Source organism: Canis lupus, chromosome 5, assembly GCF_011100685.1.
Source record: "Canis lupus familiaris isolate Mischka breed German Shepherd chromosome 5, alternate assembly UU_Cfam_GSD_1.0, whole genome shotgun sequence".
In the NCBI taxonomy this organism is placed as follows: Eukaryota; Metazoa; Chordata; class Mammalia; order Carnivora; family Canidae; genus Canis; species Canis lupus.
The window spans coordinates 21,487,491-21,503,438 of record NC_049226.1 but is presented as its reverse complement, the minus strand read 5'-3'; the positions used below and the strand labels follow the sequence as shown (position 1 = coordinate 21,503,438).

The following is a 15,948-nucleotide window of genomic DNA, read 5'->3' as shown; positions in this document are numbered from 1 at the left end:
CCTTTGCATATATAGCTGTCCAGTTTTCCCAGCACCATTTGTTGAAAGGACCACCTTTTCACTATTGTACATTCTTGCCTCCTTTGTTGTAGAGTAGTTGACCATACAAGAGTATGATAATTACTCTAAGATCACACTGTTTTGATTACTACAGCTTTTGTAGTATATCTTGAAGTCTGGGATTGTGATATCTCCCGCTTTGTTTTTGTTTGTTTCTTTTTTAAGATTGCTTTGACTATTCAGGGTCTTTTATAGTTCCATACAAATTTTAGTATTTTTTGTTCTAGTTCTGTGGAAAAATATTAGTGGTATTTTGATAGGGATTGCATTAAATCTGTAGATTGCTTTGGGTAGTATAGACATTTTAACAATATTGATTCTTCTAATCTGTGAACATGGAATATCTTCTCATTTGTTTATGTTGTCTTCAGTTTTTCTTTTGTCAGTGTTTTGAAGTTTTTGGAGTATAGATCTTTCACCTCCATGGTTAAATTTATTCCTAGGTACCCTGTTCTTTTTGATATGGTTGTGAATGGGTTTGTTTTCCCAATTTCTCTTTCTGCTATTTTTTAATTAGTGTATAGAAATGCAATTGATTTCTGTATATTAATTTCATATCCTGTAACTTTACTGAACTCATGTATCAGTTCTAATATATATATATATATATTTTGTGTGTGAAGTCTTTGTAGTTTTCTTTATAACGTATATCATCTGCAAATAGTAAAGTTTGACTTCTTCCTTACCAATTTGATGCCTTTTATTTCTGTGGCTAGAATTTCTAGTACTATGTTGAATAAAAGTAGTAAGAGTGGACATGCTTGTCCTGTTACTGATCTTGGAAGAAGAGCTCCTAGTTTTTCACCATTGGGTATGGTATTAGTGGTGGGTTTGTCATATATGGCCTTTATTATGTTGAAGTAGTTCCCTCTAAATCTATTTTGTTGAGATTATTTTTTTTTATCACGAATGGATGTTGTACTTCACCAATGCTTTTTCTACATTAGTGAAATGATCATATGGTTTTACCTATTTTTTTTGTTAATATATCATGTTGATTGGTGAATGTTGAACCACCTTTACATCCCTAGAATAAATCCCACTTGATCATGGTGAATGATTTTTTTAATGTATTGTTTGATTTGGTTTGCTCATATATCGAGTATTTTATATCTATGCTTAGCAGAGATATTGGTAGTTTTTGTAGGGTGTTTTGCTTGTTTTGTTTTGTCTTGTAGTGTCCTTATCTGATATTGGTATCGGGGTAATGCTGGTCTCTGTGAATGAATTTGGAAGTTTTCCTTCCTATTCTATTTTTTGGAATAGTTTGAGAAAGAATAGGTATTAACTCTCTACATGTTTGATAGAATTGGCCTGTGAAACCATCTGGTCCTGGACTTTTGTTTGTTGGGAGGCTTTTGTTTTTGTTTTGTTACTGATTGAATTGCATTAGTAGTAATCACTCTGTTAAATATTCTACTTTTTCTTGATTCAGCTTTGGAAGATTATATGTTTCTAGGAATTTAACCATTTCTTCTAGGTTATTTAATTTGTGGGCATAAAACTTTTTATAGTTATTTCTCCTCCTTCAATTCTGATTTTATTTGAGTCATCTCTTTTTTTTTTTTTTAAGCCTGGCTAAATGTTTATCAGTTTTGTTGATATTTTCAAAGAAGCAGCTCCTAGTTTCATTTATCTATTCTGTTGTTTTTATAGTTTTTATTTCATTTACTTTTTTTTTATTTCATTTACTTATGTTGTAATCTTTACTACTACTACTATTATTATTATTATTATTACTACTACTACTATTTTGCTTGTGGCCTCTGCCTTTATTTGTTCTTTTTCTAGCTCCTTTAGGTATAAGGTCAGGTTGTTTGAGATTTTTCATGCTTCTTGTTGTAGGCCTGTATTGCTATAATTTTTCCTTTTAAAATAGTTTTTCCTGCATCTGAAAGATTTTGGACCATTGTTTTATTTTCATTTGTCTCTATTTTTTTTAATTTCCTCTTTGATGTATTGTTGGACCCACTTATTGTTCAGTAGCATGTTATTTAGCTTCTATGTATTTGTGTTCTTTCCAGATTTTTTTCTTGCATATGATTTCTAGTTTCATACTGCTGTGGTCAGAAAGGATGCATGGTATGATTTCAGTCTTTCTTAATTTGTTGAGACTTGTTTTGTGGCTTAACACGTGATCTCTTCTGGAGAGTGTTCCATATGGAATTGAAAAGAATGTGTATTCCACTGTTTTGGGATGAAATGTTCTGAATGTATCTGTTAGATCCATATGGTCCAAAGTGTCATTTAAAGCCACTGTTCCTTGTTGATTTTGTTTGGATGATCTATCCATTGATGTGTGTGTGAAAATCTCTTAGTATTGTATTACTATTGATTTCTTCCTTTGTGTTTGTTAATGGTTGCTTTATGTATTTGGCTGCTATCATGTTGGGTGCATAAATATTTACTGTTGTATCTTATTGTTGGATTGTTCTCTTTATGTAGTGACCTTCTTTGTCTCTTGTTAATCTGTATTGTAAAGTCTGTTTTGTCCAATATAAGTATTGCTACCCTATCTATCTTTTTGCTTCCATTTGCATATTAAATGTTTTTTCCATCACTCCATTTTCAATCTGATGTGTTTCTAAGTCTGAAGGGAGTCTCTTGTAAGCAGCATATAGATGGGTCTTGCTTTTTTATCCTTTTCAGTCACTCTGTGTCTTTTGATTGGAGTAATAGTCTGTTTACATTTAAAGTAATTATCAATAGGTAGGTACTTACTGCCCTTTGTTACTTGTTTTACGATTGTTTTTATTCTTTTTTCCTTTCTTCTTGTCTTCCCTATAGTTTTTTTTAATATTATGCTTGGATTCCTTTCTACTTATTTCTTGTGTACCCATTATAGGTTTTTGATTTATGGTTACCATTAGATTCATATATAACATCTCCTGCATATAGCAGTCTATAGTAAGTTGATGGTTACTTAAGTTTGAACCCATTCTAGAAGCACTAAATTTTTACCCTTTACCCTCCATGCACACAAAATTTATGTATGTCATGGTCTTCTTTACATCGTTTTATTTTGTGAATTTGATTGATTTTTCTGCTGGTCTTTGGGTTGTTTTCAGAGTTAGTTGCACTAATGTGGCTGTTATCTTGGTATATAAATGGAACAAGGTAAGCTCAGGATCCTTCTACTCTACCATCTTCCCAAACTCCCTCAGGATGGATAACTTTTTGTTTTAACCTAATTTTTTTGGAGATTTTTATTTTTAAGTAATCTCTGCACCCAGTGTGGAGTTCAAACTCACAACCCCGAGATCAAGAGTCACATGTTCTACTGACTAAGCCAGCCAGGCATCCCAGGATGGATGATTTTTAAGGTTCTTGGTAGAAATTGCCAAATTACATTTCAGAAAAATTATAACCTGTTTTATTGTCATACCAGCAGTGTATAAAAGTGGCCATCTTGTTGAACCTTACCTCACAAGGATGTTTACCTTTTAATCTTTGTGAATATCAGTGGAAATGATATTTCTTAATATAACTTAAATGACATTATTAGGTATTTTATTGTTTTTAATTCAACATATTTTTGAATTTTTGAGGTTGAATACTCAATTTTGAGGTGCCTGGGGAACTCGGTTAAGTGTCTGCCTCTTTAAGATCAGTTCAGGTCATGATCTCAGGGTTCTGAGATTGAGATTCCCACCAGCAGTGTCAGAGGGTTCCTCTTTGTCCACATCTTTGCTTCTGACTGGTGCAAGGGTGGTATCTCGTTGTTTTGATTTGTATTTCCCTAATGCCAAGTGATGTGGAGCATTTTTTCATGTGTCTGTTGGCCATTTGTCATCTTTGGATAAATGTCTCTTCGTATCTTCTGCCCATTTCTTGACTGAATTTTTTGTTCTTTAGGTGTTGAGTTTAATAGGTTCTTTATAGATCTTGGATACTAGCCCTCTATCTTTCAAGACACTTGCAAATATCTTCTCCCATTCTGTAGGTTGCCTGTTAGTTTTGTTGAATGTTTCCTTTGCTGTGCAGAAGCTTTTAATCTTGATGAAGTCTCAGTAGTTCATTTTTGCTTTTGTTTCTCTTGCATTTGGAGATGTGTTTAGCAAGGAGTTGCTGTGGCTGAGGTCGAAGAGGTTGCTGCCTGAGTTCTTTAGATTTTGATGGATTCCTGTCTCACATTTAGGTCTTTCATCCATTTTGAATTTATTTGTGTGTATGGTGTAAGAAGGTGGTCCAGTTTAATTCTTCTGTATGTGGCTGTCTAGTTTTCCCAACACCATTTGTTGAAGAGACCGTCTTTTTCCCGTTGGATATTCTTTCCTGCTTTGTCAAAGATTAGTTGACTGTAGAGGCAAGGGTCCATTGCTAGATTCTCTGTTCTGCTCCATTGATCTGTGTGTCTGTTTTTTTGTGCCAGTACCATACTGTCTTAATGACTACAGCTTTGTAATACAGCTTAAAATATGAAATTGCGATGCCTCCAGCTTTGGTTTTCTTTTTCAACATTACTTTGGCTGTTTGGGTTCTCTTACGGTTCATAAAAATTTTAAGATTTTTGGTTCCAGCTCTGTGAAAAATGTTGATGGCATTTTGAATGAACATGGATGCAAAAATTCTCACCAAGACACTAGCTAATAGAACCCAACAGAACATTATAAGGATTATTCACCACAACCAAGTGGGATTTATTCCTGGGCTGCCAGGATGGTTCAGCATCTGCAAATCAGTGTGATACACCACAGTAATAAAAGTCCTATTAAAAAGAACATATTAGGGATCCCTGGGTGGTGCAGCGGTTTAGCGCCTGCCTTTGGCCCAGGGCGCGATCCTGGAGACCCGGGATCGAATCCCACATCGGGCTCCCGGTGCATGGAGCCTGCTTCTCCCTCTGCCTATGTCTCTGCCTCTCTCTCTCTCTCTCTCTCTCTGTGTGACTATCATAAATAAATAAAAATTTAAAAAAGGAACACATTAACACATGCTCTGCTTTTTCTTTAGTGTGCTTTACTCTTTCATAATCCTTATAAGCAAGGGATAGCAGGGTAAAGAGACAAGTATATGAACTTGTGGTCTGTACATTTAGAAGATAAAATAGAAGAATTAGATTTTGTCATTTCAGATTTTTTGGTTGAGAAAATTTAAATAATGAGATTTATGGCTTATTATTAAGGCTTATTTAGATAATTTATGTATTTTTCAGTTTTTTATTGTTTGAGGCCAAGGTTTCAAAAGAGTATGGAGTTTTGGTATACCTTGCTTTAATTGGAATTGAGGGGGTGGCTTAGAGGTTTAGTGCCCGCCTTCATGCCAGGGCGTGATCCTGGAGACCTGGGATCGAGTCCCACATCAAGCTCCCTGCGTGGAACCTGCTTCTTCCTCTGCCTGTGGCTCTGCCTCTCTCTCTCTCTCAATCAGTCTCTGATGAATAAATAAATAAAATCTTTAAAAAAAAAATTGGAATCGAGGGTCTAAGTTTTTTCTTTGTAACATTATAATGTTAAAGATATGATAACCAAGATACTCTTTTTCTATTTATTAGCTGGTTCTGACCCATTTCATTATAAAAGTTTTTTTGTTAGTGATGAGATATCTAGACATGCTCCAGCAATTGGAGGGCAAGATATTTTCTTCAAAATAAGCATGTTTGTGAAATTCCATATTACCTTCCTATGGAATATTGGGGAAGTTAAAATATACACGTATCTTTTGTCTGGCAGCTTTTACCTAAAGTAATTGATAATATTGTATCATAAAATTGGGGGGGGTGCTTTAAATCTATTTAAATTTAAATAAATGCTGAGGTAGTCCAGTAATGTCCTTAATATCAAGTACAATATTGATCAGTCTCCTTATCTAGCAAAGTTTAGCACCTTTTACTTTCTAGAATATTTTGATTATGGAATTAAATACCATCAAATGTAGTGAAAATATCACAAAACCTATGTATTTTACTGTCTAGAGAAGGACTTACCCCCTTTCTTCTTAGACAATAAATTTAATTTCATGCATTGTGTTTAGTAATCTTATTTCTCCTGGGAATCTTGAGTTCTTGTCTGGGTTACAGTTAATTCAAATAAGAAAATAAGCTGAAATAGAGATTGGTAAGAAATAAACCTTACAGTAGAGCTTTAAGAGGTAACAACAAAGGACAAAGCAGCCATAGGAAAGAAGAAAAAAACTAAATGTATAAACAGGAGTCTGAAGGAATTAAGTGAATTGATAAGCTGAGTCCTGTAGCCTTGGATACCTTTTAGGAGTATTGAACTATTATAGCATATGCAATAATTGATAACTCATTTTTGTGTAGAGATAATTTTTATTATGTTTGTAATCCTTTTTGGTAGAATGTGAAGTACATTTTAGAGTTTCTTCAGAAATTGTTATAATCAAGTTTGAGTGGTTCCCAATGATCTGAAAATTTTACTTAAATCAGAATGGCTTATTTCCTAACCAAATAGCTACAATTTCTAAAAAATTATTTATTTATTTATTTATTTATTTATTTATTTATTTATTTATTTATTTATTTATGATAGTCACACAGAGAGAGAGAGAGGCAGAGACACAGGCAGAGGGAGAAGCAGGCTCCATGCACCGGGAGCCTGATGTGGGATTCGATCCCGGGTCTCCAGGATCGCGCCCTGGGCCAAAGGCAGGCGCTAAACCGCTGCGCCACCCAGGGATCCCAATTATTTCTTTTTTGATTGCATAGAAAAAGGTACATGATTCTTGATCCCTGACTACCTGGTTATTCACCTTCAAATGCAGTCCCTTCAAGTTATTAACCTTGGAGTGGTTTGGGTTCCTATCTAGTTACTATAGGAAGAGGCCACATTTTTAAATCAGATTCTTTTATGGAAGTCAGAAGCTAGAGTAATTACTAAATTTTATACATATATATTTTTAAATTTTTTTATTGGAGTTCAATTTGCCAACATATAGCATAACACCCAGTGCTCATCCCGCCAAGTGCCCCCCTCAGTGCCCGTCACCCAGTCACAAATTACCAAATTATTAACAGATGAGTTTTTGCACTTTGATTTTTAAAACAAAGTTTAGGGGCACCTGCGTGGCTCAGGTTATGATGGGGGGGCCCTGGGTTTGAGCCCCACTTTGGGTTCCTGCTTTTCCCTCTCCCTTTGCCCCTCCCCACCCCCATTCGTGTGCATGCACTCTCTCACTCTCTCTCAAATAAAAACTTAAATTTAATCCACTTGCTATTTTTCTTTTTGTTGTTTTTTTTTAATTTTTTTTATTTATTTATGATAGTCACAGAGAGAGAGAGAGGCAGAGACACAGGCAGAGGGAGAAGCAGGCTCCATGCACCGGGAGCCCGACGTGGGATTCGATCCCGGGTCTCCAGGATCGCGCCCCGGGCCAAAGGCAGGCGCCAAACCGCTGCGCCACCCAGGGATCCCCTATTTTTCATATAAATTGATTTTAATACTTTATATTTAACTCTCCCCCCCTCCCCTCACCCCCTGCCAAAAGCTATGTCTAGATTCTTTGGAATCTATCACTTGCTTTTCTAGAAAAGCTATATTTCAGTACAGCAGAAACTGCTTTCTACTTGACTGATCATTTGTTTACAGGTACTTTGCAGCAGGAAGATAACTGGTTGGCACTGCTGAGCTTTTATTCATTTTATAAGTGGGGTAAAACATTACAGTTATACTAAAAGAGAAATATGTTTTATTAAAGTAACTCTGCAGGGTTATTCTCTATAGCACACTGAAGATACTCCTAAACAAAATCACCACAGTGCCTCACATGTGATAGATGTTTAAGAAGTACTTGTTGAATGAATGAGCATTGAATTAAAAGTATTGGGATCCCCGGGTGGCGCAGCGGTTTGGCGCCTGCCTTTGGCCCAGGGCGCGATCCTGGAGACCCGGGATCGAATCCCACATCGGGCTCCCAGTGCATGAAGCCTGCTTCTCCCTCTGCCTATGTCTCTGCCTCTCTCTCTCTCTCTCTTTCTCTCTCTCTCTCTCTGTGACTATCATAAATAAAAATTTTTTTAAAAAAAGTATTTTGGGGGGCAGCCCGGTTGGCTCAGCGGTTTAGCGCCGCCTTCAGCTCAGGGCCTGATCCTAGAGACCAGGGATCGAGTCCAACGTCAGTCTCCCTGCATGGAGCCTGCTTCTCCCTCTGCCTACATCTCTGCCTCTCTCTCTCTCTCTCTCTCTCTCTCTCATGAATGAATAAATAATAAAAATTAAAAAAATAGAAGTATTTTTGTTGTCTTAGGAACTTACAGGCAAAGTATCAGGTGCCCTATATACAAAAGATTCTTAACTGGAAAATGTTAACCATCATAATAATTATATTTATTTGTGTCTGGGACACAGGTGGCGATAAAAATAATTGATAAATCTCAGCTGGATGCAGTGAACCTTGAGAAAATCTACCGAGAAGTACAAATAATGAAAATGTTAGACCACCCACACATCATCAAACTTTATCAGGTAAGATGTAACCTTATTCCACTCCATGCTTCTCACTACCTGTTTCCTCATTTGCTTTATTTTTCTCTTTTGTGTTAGTTTTCTTAGTCAATAAAAAAAGAATAATTAATGGTTTTTATTAAGCTGAGCACACACATTTTCTATAAGTAAAAAATTAGGAAATAAAAAACTAGTAGCTTAATTTTAAGTTGTCTCAGACTAAGTTATTTAATTTAAAAAGTTTGTAATTGGGGATCCCTGGGTGGCTCAGCGGTTTAGCGCCTGCCTTTGGCCCAGGGCGCGATCCTGGAGTCCAGTGATCAATTCCCGCGTCGGGCTCCCGGCATTGAGCCTGTTTCTGTCTCTGCCTCTCTCTGTCTATCATGAATAAATAAATAAATCTTAAAAAAATCGGGATCCCTGGGTGGCGCAGCGGTTTAGCGCCTGCCTTTGGCCCAGGGCGCGATCCTGGAGACCCGGGATCGAATCCCACATCGGGCTCCCGGTGCATGGAGCCTGTTTCTCCCTCTGCCTGTGTCTCTGCCTCTCTCGCTCTCTCTGTGTGACTATCATAAATAAATAAAAATTAAAAAAAAAAAAAAAATCTTAAAAAAATAAAAATAAAAATAAAAAAGTTTGTAATTGTGCATTGATGATGCTCAACCCTGTTGGCTTTTGGTGGTGATGCCATTAATGCGGATATGGCAGTTTTGCTTATTTAAAAAAATACACTGTTTATGTTTTATGAAATACAAAGGTTAAAATAGTATATTACTTAGTGGCATATTTTATAATACTTAGAGCCAAATCTTATCTTGTTTGGATTATTTTGTCAGATAAAGTAAAGGAGTCATTTTTTAAAAAATCATTTTTTAATAAATTATTGAGATACAATTTTTGTAAAATAAATTGTACCCATCTCAAGTGTGAGCTGTGTTTTTTTTTTTTAAAGGAAGATCTTCTCTGGGGTTCCTGGGTGTCACAGTTGGCTAAGTGACTCTTGGTTTCATCTCTGGTCTTGGTATTGAGGGTTGTGGGATCCAGCCTCATGGCTGGCTCCATGCTCAGCACAGAGTCTGCTTGGGATTCATTCTCTTTCTCTCTCCCCCCCTCCCTTTGCCCCCCACCCCCCATCTGCACATGCTCTCTCTCTTTCCGTAAAATAAATTAATAAACCTTAAAAAAAAAAAAGGAACATCTCTGATTCTTAAAGAGTAATTCATGTTGAGGAATGATATGTAATACAAAACATTTTTTAAACACTTCTATTCACTAATTAGAATTTTTATACTGGAAAACTATTTTTTTTAGGGGGGGGGGGAGGCAAGAGAGAGAAAGAGAAGGGGAAGAGAGAGAATCTTAAGCAGCCTCCATGCTCAGTACCAAGCCTATAACCGGCTTCTTGATCTCACAACCCTGAGGTCATGACCAGAGCCAAAATCAAGAGTCCAGTGCTTAACCAACTGAGCCATCCAGATGTCCCTATTGGAAAACTATTTTTAAACTAAAATGTTATAGTATGCTAGCCCAGGACTTGGATCTCCATAGCGTGAGGCATGCACCCAGTGGTATGCTGGACTCAGCCTGTGCTAGCTTGTAAGAACTAATTGGTAGATTTGTAGATGTTCTTCGATTCAGCTCAAAATCAGCCTTGGTGGGAGTATTTACACCATAGAGAGCTACTTACAGGTCAGGGCTTTTTTTTTCCTCACACAGAGCTAATACTGGCACGCCATTCTGTGCACTCACGTGGGTTAGCACAAGTGTCCCTTGGGCATAAGAAGCAAATATTAGAACCCTACGCTTATTTTTTGTATTTATCTTCTTGTGTGCATTCTATAATGTACATAATGTGTTTATACAGTGGCACAAGTATGTAATTTGTGTCTCTGCTCATATTCATATAAACATATGCATATGTGTTTGTATATACACATACATGTATATGTGATACATGTTTAGCTAAACAACTTGTTACTAATAGAGACTTGCAATTAAAAAGGTGTAGAGGGATCCCTGGGTGGCGCAGCGGTTTGGCGCCTGCCTTTGGCCCAGGGCGCGATCCTGGAGACCCAGGATCAAATCCCACGTCGGGCTCCCGGTGCATGGAGCCTGCTTCTCCTTCTGCCTGTGTCTCTGCCTCTCTCTCTCTCTGTGACTATCATAAAAAAAAAAAAAAAAGGTGTAGAAACCAGGGAATCCCTGGGTGGCTTGGTGGTTTGGTGCCTGCCTTTGGCCCAGAGCGTGATTCTGGAGTCCCGGGATCAAGTCCCATGTCGGGCTCCCGGAGTGGAGCTGCTTCTCCCTCCTCCTGTGTCTCTGCCTCTCTCTCTATGTCTATCATAAATAAATAAATCTTAAAAAAAAAAAGGTGTAGAAACCATTGGAGACCATTAATATTACCATTAGAATAAGAGACCATGGTGTGCCACTCAAAACAGTTCCTGAGTTCTAAAACTACAGACTTCTTTGGTCATATTTATATCAGAGTATTTCTCCTTTTAAGCTTTTTTTTTTTAATTCCTAAAGAGGATAGTTATAAGGAACTAATCCAAATCCTTAGAAGTCTGATGAACTATAAGCCAAACTGAGGTTAAAACTACGGTAATTCATATAATTCCATCTTTATTAGAGCTAAATAAGCAGTTAAATTGACTATTTAGCTTATTCAGACTCCAGTTGTTGGTAGCTCTTAGTTTTCTGGCCTGATTGGGAATAGTCTTAAACCTTCATGTTAAAGCAAAATTAATTTCCACCTTTTCAGTAGACAGCAGTTAAATTTTCATTCTTAGCATGTGCCAGTACATAAAAAGATAATGTTACAAAGAATCTAAAATTCACTCATTTTGAGCTTATAAATTAATTTCCTTTTGATTCAGTATAGTTTGAAATACGAAGTTTGTGACACTGACATGCTTCCTTTCTAAACATAGAAAAACTAATTTGAATAAAACTGTACAGCAGTGGAGTTAGGAAGAAGCTTTTGAACAATGTTTTTAAAATAACAGTACTTTGTAATAATATTACAACAGAATAGGAGGAATATACTATTGTGCCAGATTATCTAGACTACAGGCTAGATAAATTGAGCTCTATTTTATTATTCTTAATCAGTCTACCATATAGCAAAGGGCTAGAAAAGTCCATAAGAAGGTGGTAAAAAGTTGATCTTCCATTTGTTAAAATGGAAATTTTGTGTCAACAGGTCTGGGGAGGGGCCTGAGATTCTCCATTTCTAACAGATGCCAGAGCAGTGCTGCTGTTGTTGCTGGTCCATGGACCATACTTGGAAAAGTGAGGATCTAGATTTCTCACAAAAGTGTTAGCAGAAAGTTATTGTCTTGTAAACTTTGCCACCTTATGAATTATTCATAAATTTGATACTTTTATTAGTTTTATGTAATAACTCCATAGAATGTTGAGCTGCAATATAATAGAACTGCAATCCTTTCCTGTCAGACTAATGTGGAATTATTTATCAATAGGTAATGGAGACCAAAAATATGTTGTACCTTGTGACAGAATATGCCAAAAATGGAGAAATTTTTGGTAAGTATTTACTATTCTTTAAATTTGTTTTTAATTTGAAAATGTCACTAATCTTCATGAATGGAATATTTCCTATTGACTTTCCTGCTTGTTTAAGAGTTGGCAACATGAACTAGAAATTTTTAAGCATTACAATATAATAAAATATTCAGTAAAACAAAGCTGTGGAATATAATTTATTCTCTTGTGTTCATGATGTTTATGGTATTAAAGCTATTGCTTAATTCTGTCATCTGCTATTGCAAGGGGGACTTTCTTTCCTTTTATCCTCATTTTTTACCTTTCCTTCCAGGGGAAAAATCAGTTGACAAATACTGAGTTCCAGCTATGTCCCAGGCATTGTTGTAGGTTTAGGGGACGTAATGGTGACTGAAATAATCCAGTCCCTTCTGTTTTGGCTCATACATTTTAGTAAGCTACTGATTATACTGACTATAGCTGTGAGACCCTGGGCAAGTCATTATACCTTTCTGGGACTTGATTCCTTCATCCCTAATAAGGAAGGGTTTTGATTAATTGGTTTCTATGATCCATTCTAACCCTTAAAAAAATTACAAATATTTTGTTCTAGTTTTCACATATTTTTATTCTTACAGAGCCAGAACACTTAGGTAGTCTAACCACTTTTGGTTTTTAACCTGCACATTTAAATCCAAAATGGTTTTTAAATAGCCTTAGTGAGTAATTATTCATATATAATAAATTTCTTTTATTTAATGTGTACAACTTAATTCACTTTCGCATGCACACACACGTGAAAGAAACCATCACCACGGTCAAGATATCCATAATTCCCAAAATATCCTTTGTCTATCTTGCCCCACCTCACCTCCAAGCAACTACTGCTCTGATTTCTGTTGCTATAGATGAGTTTGTGTCTTGTAGAGTTTTATAAATGTGGTCATACAGCATATACTCTTTTTTTTTGCATGGCATTTTTCAGTATAATTGTTTTAAGATTTATCCATTTTGTTGTATCAATATACCATTTCTTTTCATTGCTAAGTAGTTTTATTGTAAATAGCTTTCTACTGTATGAATATACCCCAGGTTATCCATTCATTTGTTCCTATGAATATTTGGGTTGGTTTTGGATTTTGGCCATTACACATGAATTGCTCTGAACATTCATGTCCAAGTCTTGACTTACAGTCTACCTTCAGGTAATTATTCATCACTTTACATATAGCATGAGTCTTAATATGCCATTATTTTGCAGCTCCTGGCTTTTATGTTCTTGTCAGACATTTTACTTATGCTTATTTTATAAAATACAAAATACAGTGTTGTTGCTTTTGTTTAAAAAGTCAATTATGGGATCCCTGGGTGGCGCAGCGGTTTGGCGCCTGCCTTTGGCCCAGGGCATGATCCTGGAGACCCGGGATCGAATCCCACGTCGGGCTCCCGATGCATGGAGCCTGCTTCTCCCTCTGCCTGTGTCTCTGCCTCTCTCTCTCTCTCTGTATGACTATCATAAATAAATAAAAAATATTTTTTATTAAAAAGTCAATTATGTTTTAAAGATATTGCAGTATTTTTTAAAATCTTACATATTTATTAGTGAAATTATTGCTGTATCCCTATATATAGATGCACATTTTCATTTTCGTTTCTTTGTATAGATACATACCTTCATCTGGTGTCATTTTCCTTCTGTCTGAAGGATTTTCTTTGGCATTTCTTGTAATGCAGGTCTGTTGGTGATGAAATCTTTCAGCTTTTGTGTGTCTAAAATCTTTGTTTTTGAAAGATATTTATACTGGGTATATAATTCTAATTTGGGTTTTTTTTTTTCCTCTTTCAGTACTTTAAAGATGTTGCTTCCTGTATTCCCATTTGCATTGTTTCTGAAAAAAAAGTCTGCTGTCCTCTTTTTCTTTATTCCTCTGTATGTAATGTGGCTTGATATCGTGGCTGCTTTTATAGTTTTTTGTTTACTACTGGTTTCAATGATTTCGCTATGATATGTATGGTTTTCTTCATGATTCTGTTCTTTGAGCTTCCTGGACCTGTGAATATATAGCTTCCATCAATTCCAGAAAACTCTCAGCCATTAGTTTCTCAACCAGTTTTTCTGGCCCACCCATTTCTCATCTTTAGAGACTCTGATTACACATATATTAGGCTGATTGAAATTGTTCTACAGCTCACTGATGTCTTTTACCATTTAAAAATACTCCTTTGTCTTCCTGTATTTCCTTTTGGATAGTTGATGTTTGTAGGTCTTCAAGTCCTAGCATCTTTTCTTCTGCAATGTCTAGTTTGCCATTAATCTCAATCCATTTGCCATTAATTCCTCGTCTCAGATGTTGCAATTTTCTGCTCTGTAAACTTGATTAGGGCCTTTTTCTTTCTTTTTTATAACTACTATGTCTTTTTTTTTAAGAATTTATTTATTCATGAGAGATAGAGGCAAAGACATAGGCAGAGGGAGAAGCAGGCTCCTCGAGGGGAGCCCAATGCGGAACTCCATCCCGGGACCCCAGGATAATGCCCTGAACCAAGGGCAGATGCTCAACCACTGAGCCACCCAGGTGTCCCTATCTACTATGTCTTTAGTTAGCTTTTTAAACATCTGGAATACAGTTTTAATAACTTGTAATGTCCACATCCCCTAATTCTGGTATCTCTATCAGTGCTGAATCAGTTTTAAACCATTCATATTTTTCCCCAGTTTTGGTCAGATTTTCCTGCTTATTCACATGCCTGGTAGTCTTTGAGTGGATGTCAGACATTGTCAGTTTTACCTTACTGGTTGCCACATATTTTTGTATTCCTATACCTTCTCCTGACCTTTGATGTGGGACACAGTTGAGTTACTTGGAAGCAGTTTATATCTTTTGAGTCTTCCTTTTATGATTGGAGTAGTGCTCAGTCTAGGTATTATTATTTCCCACTTTGGAGTACTCTACCCAATGCCCTGTGATTTTGGAGCTTTTTTAGCCTGGTCAGTAGAAACAGACAGTGTTCCTGGTACCAGGCACTATTTTTTTTTTTTTTTAATCCTCATAGATGATTCTTTTTCTAGCCTTGAGTGGTTTTCTCACATATGTGCCAGTACTCTCCTGGATGCTCAAGGGGGACCTTCACATATCAGAGCTTTGCAGTTCTCACCTCTCTCCTTTGGTACGCTCTGTTTTGTTATCTTTATTCAGCTTGTTCTCCTTAGACTCTCAGTTCTGTCTCCTTAACCCGGGGACTCTGCTGGGCTCTGCCTGTGTCTCCTTTTCCTATCCTATGGCCTACATCCTCTCTCTCAAGGCATTAGTTGAGGGTATTCATGAGTCTTACTTCATTTCTTTCCTGCCTGTCAGGGATGACTCTTCTTTGCCTCATGTTCAGTGTGCTATAAACCAGTGTCATATATTTTTGTCTTTTATTTGTTGTGGGGGTTGTTTTGGGCGGGTAAGTCCACTCGCTGTTACTGTATCTTGGTTGAAAGAAGTTTCCAATCCTATCAAAATTATCTTTAATTTTAGCTATTTTTTTTAAAGATTTTATTCATGAGAGAGAGAGAGAGAGGCAGAGACACAGGCAGAAGGAGAAGCAGGCTCCATGCAGGGAGCCCGATGTGGGATTTGATCCCGGGTCTCCAGGATCACGCCCTGGACTGAAGGTGGCACTAAACCGCTGAGCCACCTGGGCTGCCCAAGTTTAGCTATTATAAAAGAAAGAATTATGTATACTTCTGTAGTTTTGAGAAATGTATTATTTAAAGTTGAATTCTAAATAGTTTTTTTTTTTTTTAAGATTTTATTTATTCAGTATCAGAAAGGGAGACAAAACATAAAGACTCCTAACTGGGAAACGAACTAGGGGTGGTGGAAGGGGAGGAGGGCGGGGGTTGGGAGTGAATGGGTGACAGGCACTGAGGGGGGCACTTGATGTGATGAGCACTGGGTGTTATTCTGTATGTTGGCAAATTGAACACCAATAA

General features: G+C 36.7%; 1 protein-coding gene across 2 annotated transcripts in view; it reads left to right on the top strand.

Annotated features, from left to right (window-relative positions):
* SIK2 (salt inducible kinase 2) overlaps positions 1–15,948 on the top strand; it is a 125,613-nt gene that overhangs the window by 9,742 nt on the left and 99,923 nt on the right. For both annotated transcript variants that reach the window (XM_038536203.1, XM_038536204.1), the window contains exons 2-3: positions 8,367–8,483; positions 11,948–12,011. In XM_038536203.1, coding sequence (XP_038392131.1) covers positions 8,367–8,483; positions 11,948–12,011 — 181 coding nt within the window. The remainder of the gene's footprint in view (positions 1–8,366; positions 8,484–11,947; positions 12,012–15,948) is intronic.